The sequence below is a fragment of the Ammodytes marinus genome (assembly GCF_949987685.1).
Source record: "Ammodytes marinus genome assembly, chromosome: 18".
Lineage (NCBI taxonomy): Eukaryota > Metazoa > Chordata > Actinopteri > Uranoscopiformes > Ammodytidae > Ammodytes > Ammodytes marinus.
The window spans coordinates 14,585,526-14,609,379 of NC_137222.1; the positions used below are offsets into that span (position 1 = coordinate 14,585,526).

Here is a 23,854-nt window from a genome sequence, read left to right on the forward strand (position 1 = left end):
CTAAGTTATTATTAGGTTATTCAATCGTGACAGTAGCAGTATGCATGGTTTACCAACAAGTATTGGACTCTTATCACGTTTAGGATTTGTATTAACATTTCTGTTTTTTTTTCAGATGCAACATCATATCTTAGATTCCTATATTTGTTGTCCTTTTTAAAAGATATGCACACTACAAATACATTTAGGTATTCTCCAGTTGCTGCAGACATTGTCTATGCAATTTAAACATGTAAGAACCAGGTTTTTAAAAACCATTCACAGCTACTTTGGTTAGGGGGGTTGATAGATTAATGAATAGCTTGATAGCAAATGAAAAGCCCCATCCAGATTTGGGATAATGACGTACGCAGGCTACATCTCTCTCTCCTCTCACTTTGATAAGTCTGTGAGAGAGAGATGCTTGGCACATCAGCTTTTATAGAGGGCTTGCCAGGATGGGAAATTCCTGCATAAAAACTACAGGAATCTTGATCTTTGTTTGTTTGTTTGTTGTTGTTGTTGTGTTGTTTGTCCTCCTCTTCCAGCCCCCTGCAAGGAAATAGAAGCAATCCAAGGTGAGTCAGCAGACAGAGTTTGAGCATTTTGGCTGAGGCTCTGAGAGACAGGGGGACAGAGAGCTGATTAATCCCTACAGTTTAGTTTTCTTCTTTTCATAGCTATTGCTTCAGAGAGAAAGCAAGCACAAAAATGAATCACTCAAATGCATTCCTCATGTCAATGTCAACAATGAGTGGACAATTCATTGTTGACATTTTGTTGTTTGATAGTATCTAAAATAGGTAACTGTTTTGGTGTCTTTAATCAGAGATGGTTAATTGCAGTTTAAATGCAGTTTGATGACTGAGAATTCTCTGTGTGAGTATAACGATGCAGTGGAGTCAGATAAGTCAAAACTCATGAGGTGCAAGTGTGTGTGTCATAGATGGGGATTTAGCACCGACTGATAAAAGCTGATTCCACACTCCCCCTGTCATTGAGTTGCTGTGATACAATAATCTTCACTTATGTAACTCAGTGGATCTCTCTCTCTCTCTCTCGCTCTCTCTCTCTCTCTCTCTCTCTCTCTCTCTCTCTCTCTCTCTCTCTCTCTCTCACACACACACACACACAACACACTCATGCACATGTGTATCAGTAAGCAGTGAGCCCCTGCAAATGCATGCAGATGAAATGATGCAGGGGGCAGCAATGTTAAATTGAAATGTCGGCTGTCAGGGATTGATTATAAACATACAGTAACAAGCAAGTGGTGTGATTTAGATTAAAGAAGATGCAGGACTTTTACAGTAAGTGCCAATAAAGTCTTTGCTATATTTGCAAGTGGTATATGTACTTGCAATGTGCAATGCATTTGTCTCCACTTTCATATTGTGGCGTTGCAAACTTTTGTTTACTAAATAAAATGGATTGGGCACATTTTACTGTAATAGTTTTCTATATGCAAATATTTTTGCTGATGGATTTGTTATATATATATTGTTTGGGTGGCAGCCCTACCAAGATAAAAGTGCACAAGCTAGACAGATTTGTTTTACTGGGACACTTTTGAAATTAATACAGATCAACCCATTTTAGTTTTGCAAATGTGAAAGTGGAACTAACTATATATCTATACTAATTTAGAAACACTCCAACACTCTTCTCTGTATATACAGTATCTCACAAAAGTGAGTACACCCCTCACATTTCTTCAAATATTTCATTATATCTTTTCATGGGACAACACTGAATAAATGACACTTTGATACAATGTAAAGTAGCGTGTGTACAGCTTATATAACAGTGTAAATTTACTGTCCCCTCAAAATAACTCGACACACAGCCATTAATGTCTAAACTGCCGGTTACAAAAGTGAGTACACCCCTGAGTTAAAATGTCCAAATTGGGCCCAAAGTGTCAATATTTTGTGTGGCCACCATTATTTTCCAGCACTACCTTAACCCTCATGGGCATGTAGTTCACCAGAGCTTCACAGGTTGCCACTGGAACCCTCTTCCCCTCATTCATGACAACATCACGGAGCTGGTGGATACTGGAGACCTTGCACTCCTCCATCTCCTGTTTTAAGAAGCCCCAAAGATGCTCAATAGGGTTTAGGTCTGGAGACATGCTTGGCCAGTCCATCACCTTTATCCTCAGCTTCTTTAGCAAGGCAGTAGTCGTCTTGGAGGTGTGTTTGGGGTCGTTATCATGCTGCAATACTGCCCTGCGGCCCAGTTTATGAAGGGAGGGGATCATGCTCTGCTTCAGTATGTCACAGTACATGTTAGAATTCAATGAACTGTAGATCCCCAGTACTGGCAGCACTCATGCAGCCCCAGACCATGACACTCCAACCACCATGCTTGACTATAGGCAATACACACTTTTCTTTGTACTCCTCACCTGGTTGCCGCTCCACACTCTTAACACCATCTGAACCAAATAAATGTATCTTGGTCTCATCAGACCACAGGACATGGTTGCAGTCATCCATGTCCGTAGTCTGTTTGTCTTCAGCAAACTGTTTGTGGGCTTTATTTTGCATCATCTTTAGAATAGGCTTCCTTCTCGGACGACAGCCATGCAGACCAGTATGATGCAGTGTGTGGCGTATGGTCTGAGCACTAACAGGTTGACCCCCCACCCCTTCAAGCCCTGCAGTAATGCTGGCAGCACTCATACGTCAATTTTCCAAAGCCAACCTCTTGGTATGACGCTGAAAACGTGCACTCAACCTTCTTAAACTGGGCCGCAGGGCAGTATTGCAGCATGATAACGACCCCAAACACACCTCCAAGACGACTACTGCCTTGCTAAAGAAGCTGAGGGTAAAGGTTATGGACTGGCCAAGCATGTCCCCAGACCTAAACCCTATTGAGCATCTTTGGGGCTTCTTAAAACAGGAGATGGAGGAGCGCAAGGTCTCCAGTATCCACCAGCTCCGTGATGTTGTCATGAATGAGGGGAAGAGGATTCCAGTGGCAACCTGTGAAGCTCTGGTGAACTCCATGCCCATGAGGGTTAAGGTAGTGCTGGAAAATAATGGTGGCCACACAAAATATTGACACTTTGGGCCCAATTTGGACATTTTTTCTTAGGGGTGTACTCACTTTTGTAACCGGCAGTTTAGACATTAATGGCTGTGTGTCGAGTTATTTTGAGGCGACAGTAAATTTACACTGTAATACAAGCTGTACACTGACTACTTTACATTGTATCAAAGTGTCATTTCTTCAGTGTTGTCCCATGGAAAGATATAATGAAATATTTGAAGAAATGTGAGGGGTGTACTCACTTTTGTGAGATACTGTATGTATTTACATTTATTATAGGCTATACTCATTCAGTAGTACATTTTGGCTGGGTGTTTGTGTGTGGCTCATACACATGTGCTTAAATGGAGGTGTGATGTTCTCAGTGTGTGTAATGTCTTGTTGTGTGGGTTTTGCAGGTGATAATGCACGGTCACACGTCCAGTTCTCACGTGGAGGAGCTGCTGAGGCGGACTCAGGTGGAGTTACAGTGGATCCAGAGACAGCTGGTCGTGATCGATGCCAGAAACACACACCATCACCACCTGTACTCCAAGACCAAGGTATACTGTGCTACCACATACAGTAGGCCTGTTACTACTTCTCCTACTACAGCCTTAATACAATTTGTATTCCATACAAGTAGCCATGAGGAAATTATCCCCATGCCAACATAAAACAGACCACCTATGTTAAAAGTACACTTGACAGGAGGAAATCTGGGGACTAGAACTACATTTGTGGATTGTCCGGCTTTTGAAAAAGGAACCTCTTCTCAACCTAACCTGACATCATTATGACTTAACATCAGATATATATATATTTTTTTTCAAGATAATTTTTTGGCGTTTTATGCTTTTATTTGACAGATTTGGAAAGACAGATGAAATGGGGCATAGAGGGGAATGACATACAGAGAGCTACCTCAGCCCCGATTCAAATCCGTGGTCTGCTGCCTCTTAGGACTGAGCCTCTATTTGGGGGTCCTAATCACTACACCACGAGCACAGATATCAGTTTTTAGAGAGCTGATAACAGAGTAGCAGTTTATCAACCCAATTCACAACACTAAGATATCTGTACCTATACAATGTCATTATTGTCGGGTGTACCATTTTAATTAAAAGTTCCGCCACCGATTTAGTCGAAATCAAAAAGTAAAAAATCACATAACTCACTATCATTAGAAATTATTTAAAATCTTTGCCTATTATTAACAATAAATTCCCATTTTGCATTTCTGTTCACCCATGTAGTGAGTTAGTTTCCTTTTATAACTTGCGTCAGCAGGCGAAGAGAAAAAGTTCACCATCCCAGGTTATGGGGTCTTTCTGCTTTTACTTATATTTGATTTAAAGTGTTTTACAATTATGACCACAACAGGACACCATACTTTAAAAAAAAAATGTCACTGTTAAAAAAGAGGCCAGGCCGTAAGGTGGTCTAAAGGTAGGAGCTTGTTTTAGTAATTAAATGATGCATTGCTTGCAGCTGTTTGCATATTTAAAGGGGCGAATGCACATTTCTGTATAATCCAGTTTCCATGTGTTCTGAACCTTTTTGTCTCACAGGGCTTCATGTCATGCTACAAACCAATTCAGTACGAGAGTAATGCGTCTACAGTAAGGATAGGAACGGACCGTGAGCAAGTGTTGCTAGGCAACAGAGTGGAACAGAGAGTACGTACTGCTTTCTCTTCTCACTCACGCACACTTAGTGTCTCTTTCTTTCTTCCTTCTCCTCTGTTCTGTGCCTCTGTCCCAGTGTTTAAACAGCTATCGACAGAACACATCGATCGCCTGCCTCGCTGATGTAACCTCATGAAAACCACAACAGTTATTTAATTTGAGTCCTGACTGAGCAGGGGATTTAAAAGAGGTGAAGAGAGCAAATGGATGATTGTAAATGAGGGTTTGTCGAAGAACCTGACTGTAGATTTGATTTAAGGTCAAAAGGAATGGTACAAGTAGTTAAAGAAGAACTATAATGAGATATGACACAGGGATGTATAAATGGGGGAGGATGGAGCGATGTGCGGATCATTGCTTCTATCAGAAGAACAGAAAATCATTATCTTCTGTCTGTAGAATGCACAGGAGACGGAGATAATGGAGCATGATTCGCTCTGCTTTGGAAATGTATTCTGAGAGGGGGAAGAACAGCTCATCTACTGTATGATGTAATGATTTACACATCACTGCTCAACAGATTTACTCAGTCCATTTCAATGAAAGCTGCCACGCATGTGTGTTTTTGCATTTTTTTGTTGCATGTGTGACGTTGTTTTTTGGTCAGTTAAACAGGGCGTGCACATGTTTGCGTACAAGCAAGAGAGCAAAAAAAGAAGGGGGGGGGGGCTTTAAAGCGCAACTGGATGAAGGAGCAGAGAGCGTGAGAGGAAGCGTTATCAAATTCAGGGGTGGGACTGTGTGTGTGTGTGTGTGTGTGTGTGTGTGTGTGTGTGTGTGTGTGTGTGTGTGTGTGTGTGAGAGAGACAGAGAGTGCCGGGCCACTGTAGCTGTTTTTTGCTCTCACTGATGAGATGAGAGATGATCCAGCCTGTTACAGTAGCGTAGAGACTATATCAAGCTATTCAAGCTGCCTATTGGAAACGCTCATTGCCACTGACTGCACACACATACTACATACACATGCGCACACACGGACACGTAACCCCGCCTTCACTGCCAGCTTGTGATGTGACAGGAAGGGAAGAGAGTCATTTTGGGACAAAGGGGGCACTGCCTTTTAAAGGTAGGGACATTGTCATTATCTGTTTGCTTCAAAAAACATACATGTTCACACTGCTGTGCCAGTCCCCTTTTATTTATTTTGTACATTGAATGATACTGTTGATTTCTCTTCATCTCAAAACAGAACACATGATACACTGGATGTTGTTGTAGCTGGTGTGATTCTAAGGGATTGAATACCTACTTGTAAACCAAGTTTATCATTTTATGACGAGTGTTGGTGAACGATGAATTATTTCTCTTTGGACTAGTTGACTCTAGATCTATAGCAGTCTGTCTAAAGAGTTGAAAACCCCAAGTTAAGTAATCCATAAAAGCACTTATGCTGGACAGGAGTAGCCTGACAAGCTTTAAAAGGCATTTTTATTTTATTTTTTTTAAATCTGTTTAATGACAGGTCAATAGCTCTACATCCACGGCTGACTACACCAGGCTGCACTGATGCAAGTATTTCACTTCTTGCACACCAGATGGCGACATGACAATCTATTTAAATCACCGTCAGTCAAAACCAGATTACCTTGGGGGGTATCCTGGCGACGCGGTCGACTGAGCACATTCCACTTAACCATAATGCCCTTGGTTGAAGTCCAGCCACCGCATGCTGCTTTCCTAATCTGTTCTTCAGTGTCCTTCCACCATAAGTCATCCAACAAAACAGAAATGCCATAAATATCCTTGAAAAAAATGCTGGTTTTATTTAGTGGAACATTGAATAAATACACACATAGCATGTCTTGGTGTCATGGTGAATTATAATCAGCTATTCATTACTGCAAACTAGGAGGAAAGCCAAACAGTGCCTGGCATAGACTATAGTTGAAAGCCCTTATTACATAATTATATACTGTAACATCTTAATAGCTACCCACATTATCTGCTTTGCTTAATAAACAGTTCCCCGAAGCCACAAGTTGTCCACTGGTTTTTAAATGGACAATCCATTCACAGTGTACCCGTCATTGGTGTTGTCAAGTGTTGTGCAGTTGTGGACAATTTACAGAAATGTTGTGCTTGTATAAGAATGAATAATTTGGTGTTGATGAATGTGAAATTTTGGGATATATTTTTAACAGCTCCATTATGTGGAATGACTGATGTCCAAATGTGCAGTGTGCAAATTGAATCAAAAAGGCTGGCATTTTCAAAGAGTGTAAGATGACACACCTTTGAGAGTCAAAGCATGGCCCATAATGTCCCTTTGTACCTTTTACTACACTGTTTCTATTTTATTACCTCCCTTCCTGGCAGACATTTAGCAGGAGATGCTGTCAGTATTTCCTGTGGCCCCTTAAAGTGCGTCATGGTTCCCAAGTCTGACGCAGCACCTGTCAGAGCCGCTTTGGCAGCTCCCACGGCACTGTGCTGATGTCTCCCAAGTGGCTGGCATATCGGGCCCCAGTCTGACGCATATTGGGCCCCATTCTGACACAGGGACCGGTTGCAGCAGTCACAGCCTCTGTTACCTGTATGTATGATTGACAGATTTGGGAACTGAACTTATCATGTCTCCATTGGAAGTCTCAACTTGGCTTTTCTGGAAGTTGTGATGTGTACTTTTATTTTGCTCCGGAGCCCTGAGAACTGGATGCAACAATGATTTTTGTATTATTTAATATAAAGGTGGATTGTGCGATTCTGTAGAATGTTTGTTGTCAAAATCACGTTTTGTCCAAATCAGTGAATATTCCCTCAAGAACCACTAACTGTCCATATTGTGTGTGTTAAAAAAATTAAATCCTGTGTTAATACACAGCCATAGGCTCTGCTAACAGGTATGTAAATAAAGGGCGTGTAAACAAAGGGGGCCCACCCTAGCTAGCATCATGCCGGTTTACAGAGTCTAGGCTTTGTATTAACACTGGATTTCTTTCAGTGCACACCTATTACGGACAGGTAGTGGACCGTGAGGAGATATTTCACTGATATTGACAAAGTGATTTTGACAACAAGCCTTCTCCAGAATTGCTTACTGCACCTTTACTTATTTTTTATAAACATCAGTGGTTTTCCAGTCTAAGTGAAATCTCTTCTTAGTTGGATGTCCATATGGCCTCATATCTAATTCTAAATGGGCTGACTGAATGTGTTATTCTGTCTGTCTGTTTGGAAAACCCACAGCACTGGCTGGCAGGTCTATCCATCTCTCTGTCTGTTCTTGGAAAGTCCACCATATTACACTGGTGGCTCTATCTGTAGGCTCGTCTGCTTGGCAGGTCTGCTGCATTAGCAGGTGGATCTGGTTGTCTTTCTGTCTGCTTGGCAGGTCCATCATAGTGGCTTTGTAAGCTCTGGCTGTCCGTGCAAAATGACATATTGCCTGCAACTTTGTTTTGAGCATTTGTTGTGTAGGTGCAAGTTCTTTTTGCGCACCTGACAAGATACCAAATTCTCTGCTAATTAATATTTTAAACTGATAATAAAGCTATCTGTTGGTTGGCCTGTCAGAGGTTACTACAAGAAAAAAGGTGCTCACATCTTCTCTTAACTTTTCTTCAAATGGAATAAAGTAATTCAAATGTTTGAAAAAGAGCCAAGATAGAACATGCTAAAAGAGAGGAGTGGTCAGGCTAAGACTAATGCAGCACAGGGTCTTTTGTCTATGGGTGGTATTTTTTTTCTCTGTGTCCTTGATGTGATAAAATTGGAGTGGCAGGGCCGGTTAAGTGTGCTTTTTTACGAGGCAAAACTACACCCCATTTGGGATTTCAGATTGTAGCTCTCCAAAATGTTCCTACTTCATACGTTAATATTACTCAAAGGAGGTAAACAGGAGAGGAACATCCTCACATCTTTAGAGGGCGTTTAATTTCCGGAGGAACAGGCAGAGTTTATGTCCACTTTGCTGCTTAGATCTGCTGGCATGTGCAACCCCTCTGGTGGCCCACAAAGTGATTGGATGTTTTGAAGTACAAGATTGACAGCAGAGCAGTTCTATTCCAAAACAAGGCAACTGTGAACTCAAAAAGTGCCTTCAAATGGATGTCTGCTATGAAGAAAAAACTAATTGAACAATACAAGAAACTTTGGGAGAAGCTTCCAGCCTGCCTATTACAGATATGCAGTCTATTTCCACGGAGGGCTGAATCCCATCAAAAATATTTCAGAGGAAAAAAACTCACTGACTGGCAAATCCTCCTGAGGCTCAAAACCTGTTGCAGGGCTGCTTCATTTTCAGGCCTGGTAATCCTTTCCCTGTCACTGACCCTATGGGATGGAACTAAGACCTGAGGACGTTACTGTAAGAAAAATGGACAGTAGCCATAAACTATATTAATCAAGTTCTGGTTTCTTCCATATGTATCATTATCATACCAACAAGTTTGTCTTTCTGTTGGTCAGTTGGAAGGTTCACATTGAATTATCCAAACAAATGTTGGATGGATTGTCAAGTAATATGGTACCGCCAATATGCATTGTGCCCGGATGATGAATCCTAATCATTTTTGTAATCCTCTAAATCTTTTATCCTGTTTTAATATTTTTTTTCTGTGAAATATCACTACATTACAGTTGACCGATTGTTGCAAAAACCGGCACAAAGAGAGAGTTCCCAGATGATTTTCACCTTGAGGTTTACATTTATGGTTTTGAGTGAAATGCATTGCCTTGACATAATAGGTACAGACATTCATGTCCTGCCAAAAAAAATTATTCCTCATGATCCCAACTTTTTTCTCTCGCCATCGTCAGGTTAAAATTTTCAGTATTATGGTTAGACTGTATTTGTAAAACAATGATGTTCACCTGTAGTATGTTTCATGCTAAACAGCAAATGTCAGTGTTACTAGAATTATTTCATCAAACTACCCAAGTGTTTGAATAATTGAAACTGAGTCAGGCCTTCTTGGAAGCAGGTGAATTTACTTGCAAACAGCATGCAAGGGTCAAACAACATGTATCACAAATAGGCGTACATGATTGAATACATCGAATGAACAGTGTACAGAGATTATATGCAAGAAATGTGTAGGCGTATACACTCGGTTTGTGTGTCCAGCCCGTTTTGCTGGCGAAAGCAGAAATGTTTTTAATTAGGTAGATATTCCCAGAAATTCATCTCAGCTGGTGTTATCCTTCATACAATGTCTGATAACAGAATATGGGGAGTGAAACTACTGTGCACATGAATGCGTCATACCTCTGTATTGTGCCAAAATCTTATTAGGCTTCAAGGCTAAACAACAAACTTGTAGCAAAACTGGGACAAAGTTCAACAGCCAGAAAGCATGTATTGTGCATTCAAATATTATACAATAAAGCAAATTAAATTCTGTTAACATTCCACCCTTTTTATAATATTTAATGCAACTTTTTGCAACACTTCAAAGCAAAAGGGCAAAGCATATGAGTAAATATATTTCATTCAAGCAGAATAATATCAAGTACATCAACAGCACAGTTGGTGAAAATGCAAGTTTGTGTACTGGTGCCACATCGTCTATGTACAGTTTCAGAGAGGACAGTTTTTTGCAGAAGCCAGGGAACAGGAACCTAGGTCGTCTTGATGGTCAACAAGTCCCTTTTGTGGCATTTTGACGCAAAGTGTCCTTCATATCACAGTCACTGGGGGAATGGTTATGTAGGATATTACCATAACCGATTCAGATTGTTCCTCAGTGTCCAATTGTCCTTATTGAAGCATGGTCAGCTTCGTCTTCTCCTTGCATCTGAAACAGAATGAATTTGAGCAGTAACATGTTCTCAAAAGAAATGCTCATCATTCTGCCAGGGTTGTTTCTAAAATATCATCCTATCCATTTTGCTTGCTTTAGATGTCACAATTAACGCACAACAACATTTTAGGATAGGTTTGATTTCATTCTTCAGTTCACATTTTTTGTCTGTGTTTGGGCAGCATTCAAGCACACACAGGCAGTCAGTGAGACAGGCCCTCCCTTTTCTGCATGGGACTGAATCACACACACACACCACATTCCTGAGAAGCTCTCTACTTCTCCTTTTCTGACATGGTGTTATAGTTTGTTCTTCAAATAACAAAAGTTAACATGTAGGTTAAGTATAGGTGTCTTTACAGTTAACCAGTTTTTGAATCAATTTATATCAACAATACACATTATGATCATATTTTCAGCATAAAAATCCCCTTTAACTTGTAATTCAAATCAAAAGCATTGAACAAGTCTTTTCAGTGAACATTTTCATAAAAAGAACACAAAAGGACGCTTTTTTGTAAGTTTATGCTGGAACTTCAAATGATTGACTGCACCTTTAATCTTTAAGGTTCACTATGGGTCTTGGATTGGCAAGATATTTAGCTCTAAACTTTAAAGCGTTTAGCAATTTAGTCAGAACTCTGGTCATCTTTAGGAGACAAGCATTTTATAACCCATCATAACAGCATAACAATTGTATGCACACTTACAAAACCTTCTATCTCCCTTCCCCTACATACTTTTTCTTTCTTTATAACATCCATAAACAATCAGTTCCAAACAATCTTTTTCCTCTTACACTTTCAACAACATTCTCTTATTCATCTCTTTGGCCACCACCTTTCTCTTTACTGTTCTTTATCTGATTCTCTGGACCTGCCAGCAGAAGAGCAGCTGAGGAGCCGGGGTTTTGGGTCTCAATGGAAAGAGACACAGGAAGGGGTAGAGGAGACTTTTCTTCACCAGTCTCCTTTTTTTTTCCTAATGTCTATCTTATCATTATCCATATTATGTAATTAAATTTTTTAAAATGTAAAATCTAATATCAAATTACCCAGTAATCTATTTAAACAGGGTGAACACCCCTATTCCCTCCAATTGATTAATAAAATTCACCAATTTAAAACTAGAACACCCTATGTGATGTATTCTAAACAAAACAAATAAGTCTACTCTGCAGTTGAAGACTATTGACAAACATAACAAAACAAAACAAATAAACAACCTGTCATAGACTAACTCCCTGGAGCAGTACTATATCCCCAGGCTAAGTAACAACAAGCAGCCAGATATCAATTTGTTTCCATAAAACCTTCCCGAATTACAAAGAACTCTCAGTTTAATGGAACAAACTATATCTGTCAGAATAAAGGGACCACCCTCGACCCCACACTAATGATCATCTAATTACGTACGTGAGACTTTTGTTTTTGACAGTGTAAATTCTCAAACACCAAAAGCAGTCCCCCACGGATGGACCCAACCAGTCAGAGACAAACCCCCCGGGAGCAGAACCCTGCCGGAGTATATCCCCAAGTGTTTGAATAACCAAGATGGGCAACACTACTACTAGGAATTCTCCCGGAGATGGACTACGATACCAAAATGGAGAACACCACCATCGATAAACTAGTTTATCTATCTAATACATAAAACAAAGGAACTACCATAATTCCTGGACAAAACAAAACAAAATCAGCTGTTAATATTCACCTGATTTCAAGAAAGCCTCGACTCGCTCAGTTTTGGCTCTGGATTCCGTCACCCCTCCTCCGTCCAAGTAGAGTCTGCTGACAGCCTCTTTTGTAGCTCTGTTTACTGGAGGTCTTTTGTCGAGAGATCTTGGACTCCCCCGTGCACGGTGCAGGCTCTTCTTGTCCAGAGAAGAAGATGTTGGATCCGGCAACTCGAAGGACCATTTGTTACTAGAATTATTTCATCAAACTACCCAAGTGTTTGAATAATTGAAACTGAGTCAGGCCTTCTTGGAAGCAGGTGAATTTACTTGCAAACAGCATGCAAGGGTCAAACAACATGTATCACAAATAGGCGTACATGATTGAATACATCGAATGAACAGTGTACAGAGATTATATGCAAGAAATGTGTAGGCGTATACACTCGGTTTGTGTGTCCAGCCCGTTTTGCTGGCGAAAGCAGAAATGTTTTTAATTAGGTAGATATTCCCAGAAATTCATCTCAGCTGGTGTTATCCTTCATACAATGTCTGATAACAGAATATGGGGAGTGAAACTACTGTGCACATGAATGCGTCATACCTCTGTATTGTGCCAAAATCTTATTAGGCTTCAAGGCTAAACAACAAACTTGTAGCAAAACTGGGACAAAGTTCAACAGCCAGAAAGCATGTATTGTGCATTCAAATATTATACAATAAAGCAAATTAAATTCTGTTAACAGTCAGCATGCTTACGTCCTAAACTGTGATGGTGACCATGTTAAACATTACACTTGCTAAGGATCCGCATGCTAGTTGTCATACGAATGTTAGTACACTGCTTCCACTTATATTGATATCTTGTAAAGGTAGATATTACCAGAAATGTCTTATATTAGTAATTGTACTTATGTATTTTCTTTTTTTTTTGCAGTCTAGATATGAAGTGTCATCCCAGCAAGCTACGGGACACTCAGTCTACAACGTGAACCGCTTTCACTTGCTGGAGGAGAGAAACCGAGCTCTTAAGCTTGAAGTAGCCGCATTTCGCCAAGAGAAACAGCAGCTGAGGAGACTGGTAAACTCCACACTCCCACCATCGTATTTGGTCTTTTTTTCAGACACACACATAATCCCTGTCCTTCTCAGCCACTCTGTACTGTTCACTCATTATTTTTATTTTTTTGTCTGTCAATGAGCACAATGAACATTTTGCCGATAACTCTCCTGGGGTGGGTTGCACCAACTGGGCGTAAGCCTGGTCTTAACTATGCCTGGTCGTAACTTTGCGCTCTAAGTCCGACCTAACCGTTACGTCGGTTGCACCAACTGGGCTTAGCGTTCTTTTCACTAAGACCAGGCAGGCGTAAAGTCAAAATTCTAAGCCCTTTCTATACCAATAACATCCAATCCATCCAGTTTTGTGTCAACAAAAGCCAAGGTATGAGAGAATATGAGTGATGCGCAGACTGGAATTGTGTGCCGAACGTTACCCTTTAATCAGCCTCTCTCTCTCTCTCTCTCTCTCTCTCTCTCTGTAAAAGGTAAAATGCCTATACAGGAGTCTGCCTACCTGTTCTTCCTTTTAATTAATGCCATTGCGCATCAAGTTAACTGGTTAATCGGGAGAGGCGACCCCTTCGCCTGCAGCTCTGCATATCCCTTTATAAAAGACTCAGCTATTGGCATAATGCTCCGACACAGAAGTAACTTGAAGCGCTGCGGCATTAATTGCGGACGGTGATGGCAGATTTTAAACTATTATTGGGAAGACATAGTTGTGGTTCTTGCTGTACAGCGGGAGTCAGTGAGTGCACTGTATTGTAGTCCCTGTTGCAGCTTTTATTCTTCAAGGACTCAGCTGTGTGTAGTTAGGTAACGCACATGGCTCTGTGCACATATACCCCTCTGTTTGGTCTTGGTTATACAGACATGTGTTATGGTGTAGAAGTGTAAAAAGGATTAATGGGGCGGCACATGGTTTGGTTTGTATTGTGCATAGAAGTGCATGTGTGTGTGTGAGTGTACTCTATGCTCTCGCATGCATTTGTGTGTTTAGTGAATTTGTCCTTTAGTGGCCTCCCCCAGGTGGTCTCTGATGACAAGGAGTGTGAGCTGTCGTCTTGGCAACAGGCCCATTTGCAGGAGTGTGGACAGACTGTCAGAAAGGAACTGACAGAGCATAATGGCTGCTTGTGTTATAAGCCTGAATTGCTTCAAATTAGTTTCAGTACAAGGGCCAAACCTTCTACTATTATGCTTTTACAAAATTTGATTTAAAATGTTTCAGATGAGTGTTGCTTTCAAGCTTAAATAGTTTGTCACATCAGTCAGTGGTTTTGTTATTTCAGAGTATCATCGCCATCTCCTCATTAATGGGGTATGGAAGTATACATGAGTCCAAACATGGAGAAACTAGTGGAGACTGAGACCACTTAAATCACTTAAAACACAGCAGAAATTAACATTTTAAGCATCTCCCCCTATTCAGTGGGACCATAACACCATTGTTTTGGAATAGCGGGAATAATGGCAACCCGCCCAGTGGGTGATTTTGTCCAATCTTCACAGCCAAACCCTTGGCACAAGCACTGCCCTGTTGTCTGCCATTATAGTTAACATGAAGTAGCCGGCAACATAACTCAATAATGTTATGTAATTATGTATGCGTGTGTGTTTGTGTGTGTTTATATACGGGCAGACACTGTTGGAGGGAGTCCAGCTGGGTGCCTGGCAGTCTTTTTGCTGTCACTGCTGACAACTACACTATCACAGACTGCATCATGGTCATTCATGCAAAGAGGGACTCAGCTCTGGATCAGTCATGAGAGTGGGTTCACTCTCGCATATTTGCTCATGTAGATATACTGAGGGCTTACTTTTAGTGTCGGTAGAAAGAATACAAGAGATAGCTGAAAAGCATTTCCATCATTTTAACTTGACTGCCAACTTAAATGTAACTTATGTTAAAATATGGCTGACAAATTGTCAAATTTTATAATCAGTTCTTGAACATTATTAAATTTGCAGCTAGGCTAAATGTAAAGGGTAAAATCATGTAGCAGATTCAGAAAAACGCTTTAATGTCAACTATATTATGTGCTATACTGTGTGTATCCATGTAACGGTTGTCATTGTAAAACAAGTCACATATTTGGTCACATACAGTATTTAGCAGCATGACAAAGCGTGCCCCCGACTTGTTGCTCAGGGTAAATGGGTGGATAAAACTTTGCTATTGGCTATTGCTCTATGTGCTATAATGAAGCTGGAGCTACTAGAGCCGCATGTGTGAGGTGGATGGGATAAGACACCAGATTATGGTCAATGTTTCTCCATATCTGCTGAATGTGTAAGCGTCTGAAAAAAAAATCTGATATTTCAGGTAGTCATTTTACATTTCATCACTAACCCAAATTGTTACACTCTAGTTTGTGTAGAGTGTCCAACAGACACATTCTGGTTGAGTGTACATGATTATCTTCCTAGTTCCGATAGCTGTAGTTGAGTATTTGATTCAAATCCAATGTGGGTTCAGCAACCTCAGCATCTGCACATATTTCAGCAGTAGATACCAACTTCCTCCCAAAAGTTGACACCTTATTTTAGTGATCAGTTCAGTGTTGAGTCACATGGATTTACTTCAGGCCACTCTATATGCTGCTTATCTTTGGTAAGAGTGGCCACACCCAGATCAGGGTTCCTAAGATCGTTTTTTTTTTATTCCCCTGTTGTATAGTGAGGTAAGGTTGTTGGATCATCAGACGGACTGGTAAATGCCTAAAATCCACCACCTTGCACTATTTAATTCATGTTGAATTGTTGAGGACTCATAGGGCTAGTTTCTCGTATCGCTCTTAGTTCTTCCAATTCATTTGTTATTTTGTTACCTAAATGGCAAGAGGAAATACTGCCAAAGGTGGAATGCCTTCTTGGAAAAAACACAAAACAAAAAAGCTTTAGACCGGTTGCCTGGAAATAATCTGTGATGGACAGTCTCAGAAAGGTACCTTAGGTCAGGAATGACCTTCTGTATGCTGTGTTGCTGTTGCTAAAAGGCCACAGCTGTGTCCCTGGACACCATCCCTATGGCAACGATTGTGTACTGCTTGCAGCTGGCCCACTCAGATGATAGTCTTCATGATGATATGGGCTGCCCCAGTGCCAAGAGGAGCAATGTCTAATCAATGAGCCCTAATAGCCGTGTTGTCTCAACTGACCCAGTAATTTCTATTTTAACTCCCTCTAATCAAAGATGCACAGGCAAACCAGAGTTAATAGTAGTCCAGGGTAATGTAATGCAAATAAACTGGAATAATGCAACATCCGCCCACAAGACATTCAGGAAATACAACATTCATTTGACTCACAAGGCTGTTTTCACAACTGATATTATTATTAAGGATGTGTTGAGGCTGAAATGAAATGTTTCTTTATGATCTTTATTTCAGAAGTTGTCTCTATATGACTATCTTCTTCTTGCCAACCAATTTACAATCAATTTCTTGTGTTGTTACTTAAACCTCTTAAGAGGAACTTTAAAATGTTAATTTAACAGTTTAATTTTCCCTCTGATGCTCATAAATGACTTGGAACAGCAGACGAGACCATCAGCAAAAACAGCGCTATTTTTATATAGTTATCAATGCATTTGCACGGGTCAGATTATTATTTTTTCTTTTTAAAGATATGTTTTTTGGCATTTTTATGCTTTATTGATAGTGTAGAGACAGAGTTGAAATGGGGCAGAGAGGGGAGTGACATGCAGAGAACGACTGCGGGCTGGAATCGAACCCGGGTCCGCTGCTGGCCGAGGCCCATGGGGGGGACGCCCTACCAACTGAGCTAAGGGCGCCCACTCACGGGTCCGATTTTTCCCGGGAACGATTTACGGCAGGCAGACCAGAACCGCCTATGTTTCCTGAATGGTCCTAAATCAAAGTTGTATGTGCTTCATCGTCATCTTACCAATATTAACTTACAAAGTAACAAAGTACTTACAAAGTACATTACCTCATCAAGACACATCTGATGTAGCTCTTCATGGACGTATTCACTCGCTCCCTAAACAAATGCATGCGCCGTGTGCTTGTGTCGTAAAAAAAACTACCACTTATACCCAAAGGTGCTGCTAGAATGTGGTGGCTGTGGCGAAGTGGGTAGGGCGGTCTCCCACTGGGTTGCAGGGTCGGTGGTTTGATCCCGCGTTTCCCAGCCACATGTTGAAGTGTCCCTGGGCAAAACACTGAACCCTAAATTGCTCCCGATAGTTAGTTTTCACCCTGTGTGGTAGCTGCTGCTAACGGTGTATGAATGTGTGTGTGATTGGGTGAATGTGTACAAAACAATGTAAAGCGTTGGGGGTCTGTGAAAAGCGATATATAAGTGGAGTCCATTTACGATTTAGATTCAACAGAAACTCAAAGTTCCTTGTAGCCACTTTAAGTGAAACTTATAAAAAGCTAAATATGTTCTGTGGGACATACATAAGGTCTTATACAACGTTTTGAAGGTTAGCTATAATACTGCTAATGGTTCTCAGGAGCTCAGGAAGAAAACATACTAGCAGACTAGTTTAGTGGTATTGCTAGCCTGGCTACCCTACCCTTGTAGTCCTTCAAGTTGTAGTTTAACTCTCCTATCTGTTTGCTGTTTTTTTGCTTTTTTCTCTCATATCTCCCCTGTTCACCCCTCCCTTTTTCTCCTATTATTTCCATGTCTTTCCCCTCTCTCCACTCTACATACTGTATGCCCTCTATGCATTATTCCTTTCTCCCCCTGCAACTTCCTGTCCTAAACCTCCTCAGTGCCTACAGCCTGGTAGATTGGTTGACTTAGGCCACTGGTCTGCCTCCAGTAATTTAAGCAGATTTGATGTATATCAGGTAGGGCCATGGCAGTCCATAATCACATTTCAGACATATTCTGAGAGTTTATTCCAGACAGATTTTTTAAATGAGTCATACTTTCTTCCCGGTAGTGAGTTGATCATATTGAAATGATAACACCAATGTCAATTACATTTTTTCTCCATGATAATTATTATTACTTTAAACCAACTATAGCAGTCAGACCTGTTGACATGCAGAGAGTATTTTAATTTCTACAATGACTTTACACATAACTCAATTAAAACCATGGACATTACATAACATTAAATGTTCCTCACAGTGACGCTTCCTAGCCAACTGCTGCTTTAAAATGTCCTGGTGTTGGAGCTGGGTTACAAAATGTAATGCTGGCCGAATTTTGTTAATTTGTATGATACAAAGACAGTCACATAAATGTCCAGCATTGGTTTGATTTCAGAGCATACACTTACAAAAGTGTCAAAAACAAATGTACGGTCAATTTCCTGGGAGAGTTTAATCATATTAGTCTTAAAACTAGAAGGGAAAATAAATTATGTTATAACAGAAGGAAAACGTGCTAAAAATAGGGCACTGTCAAAATGTAGGGCCCTTCTGGATTAATTGTAAATTCTTTTAACCAGATTACAATTGGTTAATTTTAGGCGCTAACTGTGACATACTCACAATTACACATGCATGAACACGCGTGAGCCCCCATACAAAAGCTGATGTCAATATGATATAATTGGTCATTGTGACAAGGCATTGTAGGCAGTGTGATAGCAATTGTTCTGTGTTGTAGTTAAAGGCTATGAACTGTGAAACTGTGAGGATAAGTGTTGGAACGGACCGAAAATGTAATAATTGGTCGCATGGGGATACAATTTAGCCTAACATATTTATGCATGTACATATAAGGTAACTCAAAAAGTGCATGGGTCCTGTTTTCAAATACAATCTGATTATCTCAGTAAGGGTTCTATATGAGCCAACAAATGTGGAGTGAAATGACAGAAATGATGCTACAATGAAACACACAGCTCTTATAGCCTTGAAGGGTGGCTGTAACATGCTTGTAGTGCATTCCATAATGGAGAAATAAAGTCTGCGGCCATTTTACATTTACAGCAGTTACAATTGTTTGTTATGAGCCTCTTTCTAGTTTTCTATAGATGGCAATGTCTGATGAAAATGAACAAATGAAGCATGTACATATGCTAAAAAAACTACGATGCTAAAACATTACCTTCTAAATAGTGCATGTTAGCATTGTCATTGTAAGCATGTTAGAATGCTAATGTTTGAATTTAGCTCAAAGCACCGCCTCACAGAGCTGCTACCGTGGCTGTGGACTGTTCGTCTCGTTTTCTCAATGTTATTTTATTGCACACAAAATATATGAAAATGTCCACTTTCCCCTGCAATTTAATGTCCAAGCAATATTCTAATTGAAATGTAGATTTTGACTGTTTCTAAATAACTACATCCTACAATTAATCATAAGGTGTTCTAGACTGCTCATATTGTTTCTTGCATTATGTATGCTTACAGAGAACTTTGGAGAAAATTATTAGTTATATTTTAGCTAAGATAAAATAATTTACATTTATTTTGTGTCACCTCTGCTACACCACCGAATCTCAGAATCAGATTAATACAAAGCCTACCAGCTAAAGCCATATCCCTATTTAGTATTCTCATCAACAATATCATTAGATGTGCATGTGTGTATGTTAGTAAGAGAATGCCAATTGGGTGGCATCAATCAAGACCCTGTTCAATTAGTGTCATGGCTTCAGAAACAAACTGGGGAGAAAAGGAGGAAGGGGCTATCCGGCAGCAGCCAGCATCATGCAGGGCTAGTGTCATCACAGTCAATTTGGCAGACAGGCAGGAAGGTCCAGACTGTTGTTGTACAGGGCACTTTTCCAATAACCATCCTTATTTATTTGTATCCCAGACTCCAAGATGTCTGCTTGCTATTGCCAGCGATACCTCTTCTCCTAACAGTAGCTTCTGATAGTAGCTGATGGTTGTAGCAGTGGAGCTGGCTGATTAATTCAACAGAGTGGATTTCCGCAGCTCGCTGCACACGCGTATACAGCACGAGGGAGAGAGAGAGAGAGAGAGAGAGAGAGAGAGAGAAAGGGGGAAATTGAGCAGAGGAAGAGAGAGAGAGCTAGAGAGAGAGCGGAAGAGAAAAGGAGAAAAGGATGGAGGAAGGGTGTTAAGGAGGAGGGTCTTCGGGGGTGGGGAGAGAGTGAGAGGAAAGGGAAAATAGGAAAGAGACAGTGTGTGGAGAGGGGGCGGAGGAGGGAGAGGAAGGAAGAGAGAGAGAGAGAGAGAGAGAGAGAGAGAGAGAGAGAGAGAGAGAGAGAGAGAGAGAGACAGGCCCCGGAGCTGCCACTGATGGTGCTGCTGCTGCTGCTGCAGCCGTTTGACAATTCCCCACCCAGAGAGAGCAGGGAAGAAGGGAGGAGATCAGAGCAAGGAGGAAGAAGGAGTAAGCGACACCTCAGTCAAGATGCTCCTGTGCTGTTAGCCCAACATACACGGTAAATACTAATCCTTTATCACCACTCTGCTTCTTCATCTGTACTGATGCTGTATATCTCAGTCTCTGCACCATTGGCACGAGTGTGTGTGTGTGTGTGTATTTGATTTAGCTCTAGTCCTATATATAGTGCACAGGGTTAGCATAGCCAAGCAGCTGGGGAAAACCTGTCTGTGCAGCTGCTGCAGGAGGAGACAGACGTCCACAGAGAGGTGGGAAGGAGAGAATGATTTTGTAGATTTAGCCTCTTTTGGGACTTATTGTGGAAAAAGCTATACAGTACATCCAGCTTCTGTGTTTCTTGGCTATAGCAGAGCCACCTGTTTGGAGATGTGTGGGTGTGTGCGGAGTGTGTCGAGCACGGGGGGTGGGGTTTCTGTGTAATAGTCTAATGATGTGTTTGCGCCTTTGGAAAGGTTAGTTTGTATAAGTGTGTGTGGGTTTTTCAGTCTTGGAAAGCATTTTTTTTTTTTTACTGCTGTCAAGTTTTGAATTTAATCTTTCCCTAGTTGTGGGCACATGTAAGTGTTCTTTTATTAATGCAACATACGTGGTGGACACATGTTCACATAATCAGTCAGACACACTAGTAGAGGGGCCGACGCGTGGTGCTTTGTCAAACAAATTGATTTTGTGTGTGTGTTTATGTGTGTTTGCTTTGGCGTTATCTGCTTGGGTAACCTGAGCTTTTTCCTAGTTCCTGCCTACTGAGGGGTTGCCAGGTGTTGGTGATGAGTATTATTAACCCACTCATGGCGGAATGACACTTGCTCTCCTCCAGTTATTTTTGATTGTCAGGCAAAGTGTCTCGCTGAATGTGTTTGTGTGTACGTATACATGACAGCAGACGACAGGGTGGCATGGTCTATATACACTCATTTTCCAGTTTATTAGGTTAACCTGGAGTAGCTTAAACTAATGCAGGCAAATATGACTGGCCTTCATTTTCCTTCCTTCACGTTAAATTTTTGTTGTAGTTTGTATTGCTTTAGAAATGTATTGAATTATACAATGGGGGCCTTTCTAAAATATAGAAAATTCCTATCAGTATAGTTTGACTTAATATAAGGAATGATTCCACTCAAAATACCTACAAAACAGTAACAACACACTTGTTTAATGTAGAAATACACAAACACCACATTTTCAGTTGTAAACCCTAACAAGCGCTTGAAACCTTTCCTCGCTTGTTGCTAGATGTTGCTAATTCTCACTGTAGCGCATCCCCCAAATTCCCACGCTTCCCCCTAAAAAACATATTGTCGCTGCTCCTGTAAATGTAAAACAAATCGCCTCTTATGTGTTAGGGGATATTATGGAAACACTTGTCTTTGCTACTTGTGTTAGCCAGGTTTTTCGAGTACAGGTATCAATGAGGAAGTAGCATCTGTCTAAAAGTTAAACATGTAAAACAACTTTCCAAGGATGTGCAAAAGTCCTTTTCAGAGTTAAGTATAAGACTCTTTGCAACTCTTTTGCAACCAAACAGCACTCCATCGACGTGTCTTGTCACTTTCATGGTAAGAAATCTTACTCCTGTCACGTTTCATTCATTTAAAATGCATGAAATTACATGAAGAGATCTCTTTATGAATCTCCTTGATGAGTAAGGGTGAACGTTAGGTTTTATCTAGTTAGGAAATAAATCAAAGTCAGTCAGTATTTAATTTGTCTGTTGGATGTGGGTGTGTTGTGTGTGTGTGTAGAAAAGAATATACATGGTTCATATGCCTGCACCATGCATATGTTTGAATATATGTCTGTGTGGGTGGGCGACAGACCAAAGGAGAAATATTGTAGAGAAGAGAGAAAGAATTGGTGCTGCTAAGACAGCTCTGCTTAAGTCACTTTTGCAGTTAAAATTTGCTTTGTTGTGTAACTTTCTGTGTCTCCCTCTATCTTCCCCCTATTTTCTCTAACGTTTCCTTTACCACATGGTGTATAGTATATGTATATCGGGTTGTGGAATCTTTGGGGGAAGATCTTTTGGACCATTCTCCCATTTCTTCTTCCACTTGTTCATCTCCCTGCGGCAGACTAGTACACTGTGCCAGCTGACGTTCAGTTGGATGCCAAAGGGCGAGCAGGAGAGAGGGAGGACAGGAGATAGGGGGGAAATTAAACTTGTGTTTTCAGTCTGATGGCTGATTTCCTTGCTCGTCTCCAGAGATTGTCCGCGAGTTTGGCAGCCAAAAGACAAGCCTTCTTGACTAATCAAACTGTTCCTCTGGACATATACCAGGCAATCCAATAATCTCTGAACACAAACAGCCTTGTAGGGGTGTGGCACTACACGTATATGAATAGACAAATGTGCACGTGCACTAATATGTAACACAGACAGAGTTGTACATCAGCATATCTTTGTGTACTGCACACAGACACATTTCCAAATGTATTCCAGATTGTGTGACTTCATACATTCCTATATAGTGTATCTGCTTACACTAAAATACTCAATACTAAAGTTCACTACACACACCCAAAGCGTATAAAGTCAATTCTAGGTTGTCTATTGTATATGTGGGTATAGATATGTTTTTGTGTTTTGTACAATATCCCATATAGTGGGCACAATCCCCATGCTTATTTGTTAACCTAACACCTGTAGGTTTAAAAAGCAAATACATTGGACAGCTCTTGTTTGAAATACTTGTATCTAAGCTTACATTCAGACAATTCAAACCCCATCAGATATGTTGGATGTGATACCTCTTTGCTACTTTTTATCATCCTGACACTCTATACCTGAAAGAGAACAGTTTCTATAGCAACCCCCTCACCCTCACACAGTTGTGCCTCTGTGTGTGTGTGTGTGTGTGTGTGTGTGTGTGTGTGGGTGTGTGTGTGTGTGTGTGTGTGTGTGTGTGTGTGTGTGTGTGTGTGTGTGTGTGTGTGTGTGTGTGTGTGTGTGTGTGTGTGTGTGTGTGTGTGTGTGTGTGTGTGTGTAGCTTTGAATGCAAACGCATGCCTGAATATGAGTGAGTGCTGTATTGATTGCTAGCATACACGCCATAAGTGTCGTAGCCATTTAGCCAACGGGGGAAGCAGAGAGGGAAACAATAAAGGAACATTTTTTTCTCCGCACATTTCCTGGCAGCTTTTCAAGATACACAGAAGTTATATTAAAGGGAAGACACAGAGCTCTGCAGTGGGAAAAAAAGGCAAAGCAAGGAGGGTGGGGCAAAGAAGCACCGTGAGATTAGGAAGAGAGGGAATGTCAGTAGTAAACGGATGTCTGATTAAAATACAGTTTGATAAAAAAAAAATGTTGTCTAGTACTTCATTTATGTTGTTATGCTGGTGTTGTTCTTCCTCATTTA

The 23,854-nt window shown here is 40.8% G+C and overlaps 1 protein-coding gene across 1 annotated transcript in view; it reads left to right on the forward strand.

The window, feature by feature from the left end:
• Positions 1 to 3,443: 3,443 nt before the first annotated feature.
• Positions 3,444 to 23,854, forward strand: part of rimbp2a (RIMS binding protein 2a) — a gene marked incomplete at both ends in the record, with an annotated part of 68,432 nt that continues 48,021 nt past the window's right edge. The window contains 2 exons of the mRNA XM_080046626.1: positions 3,444 to 3,581; positions 13,060 to 13,203. Coding sequence (XP_079902752.1) covers positions 3,444 to 3,581; positions 13,060 to 13,203 — 282 coding nt within the window. The remainder of the gene's footprint in view (positions 3,582 to 13,059; positions 13,204 to 23,854) is intronic.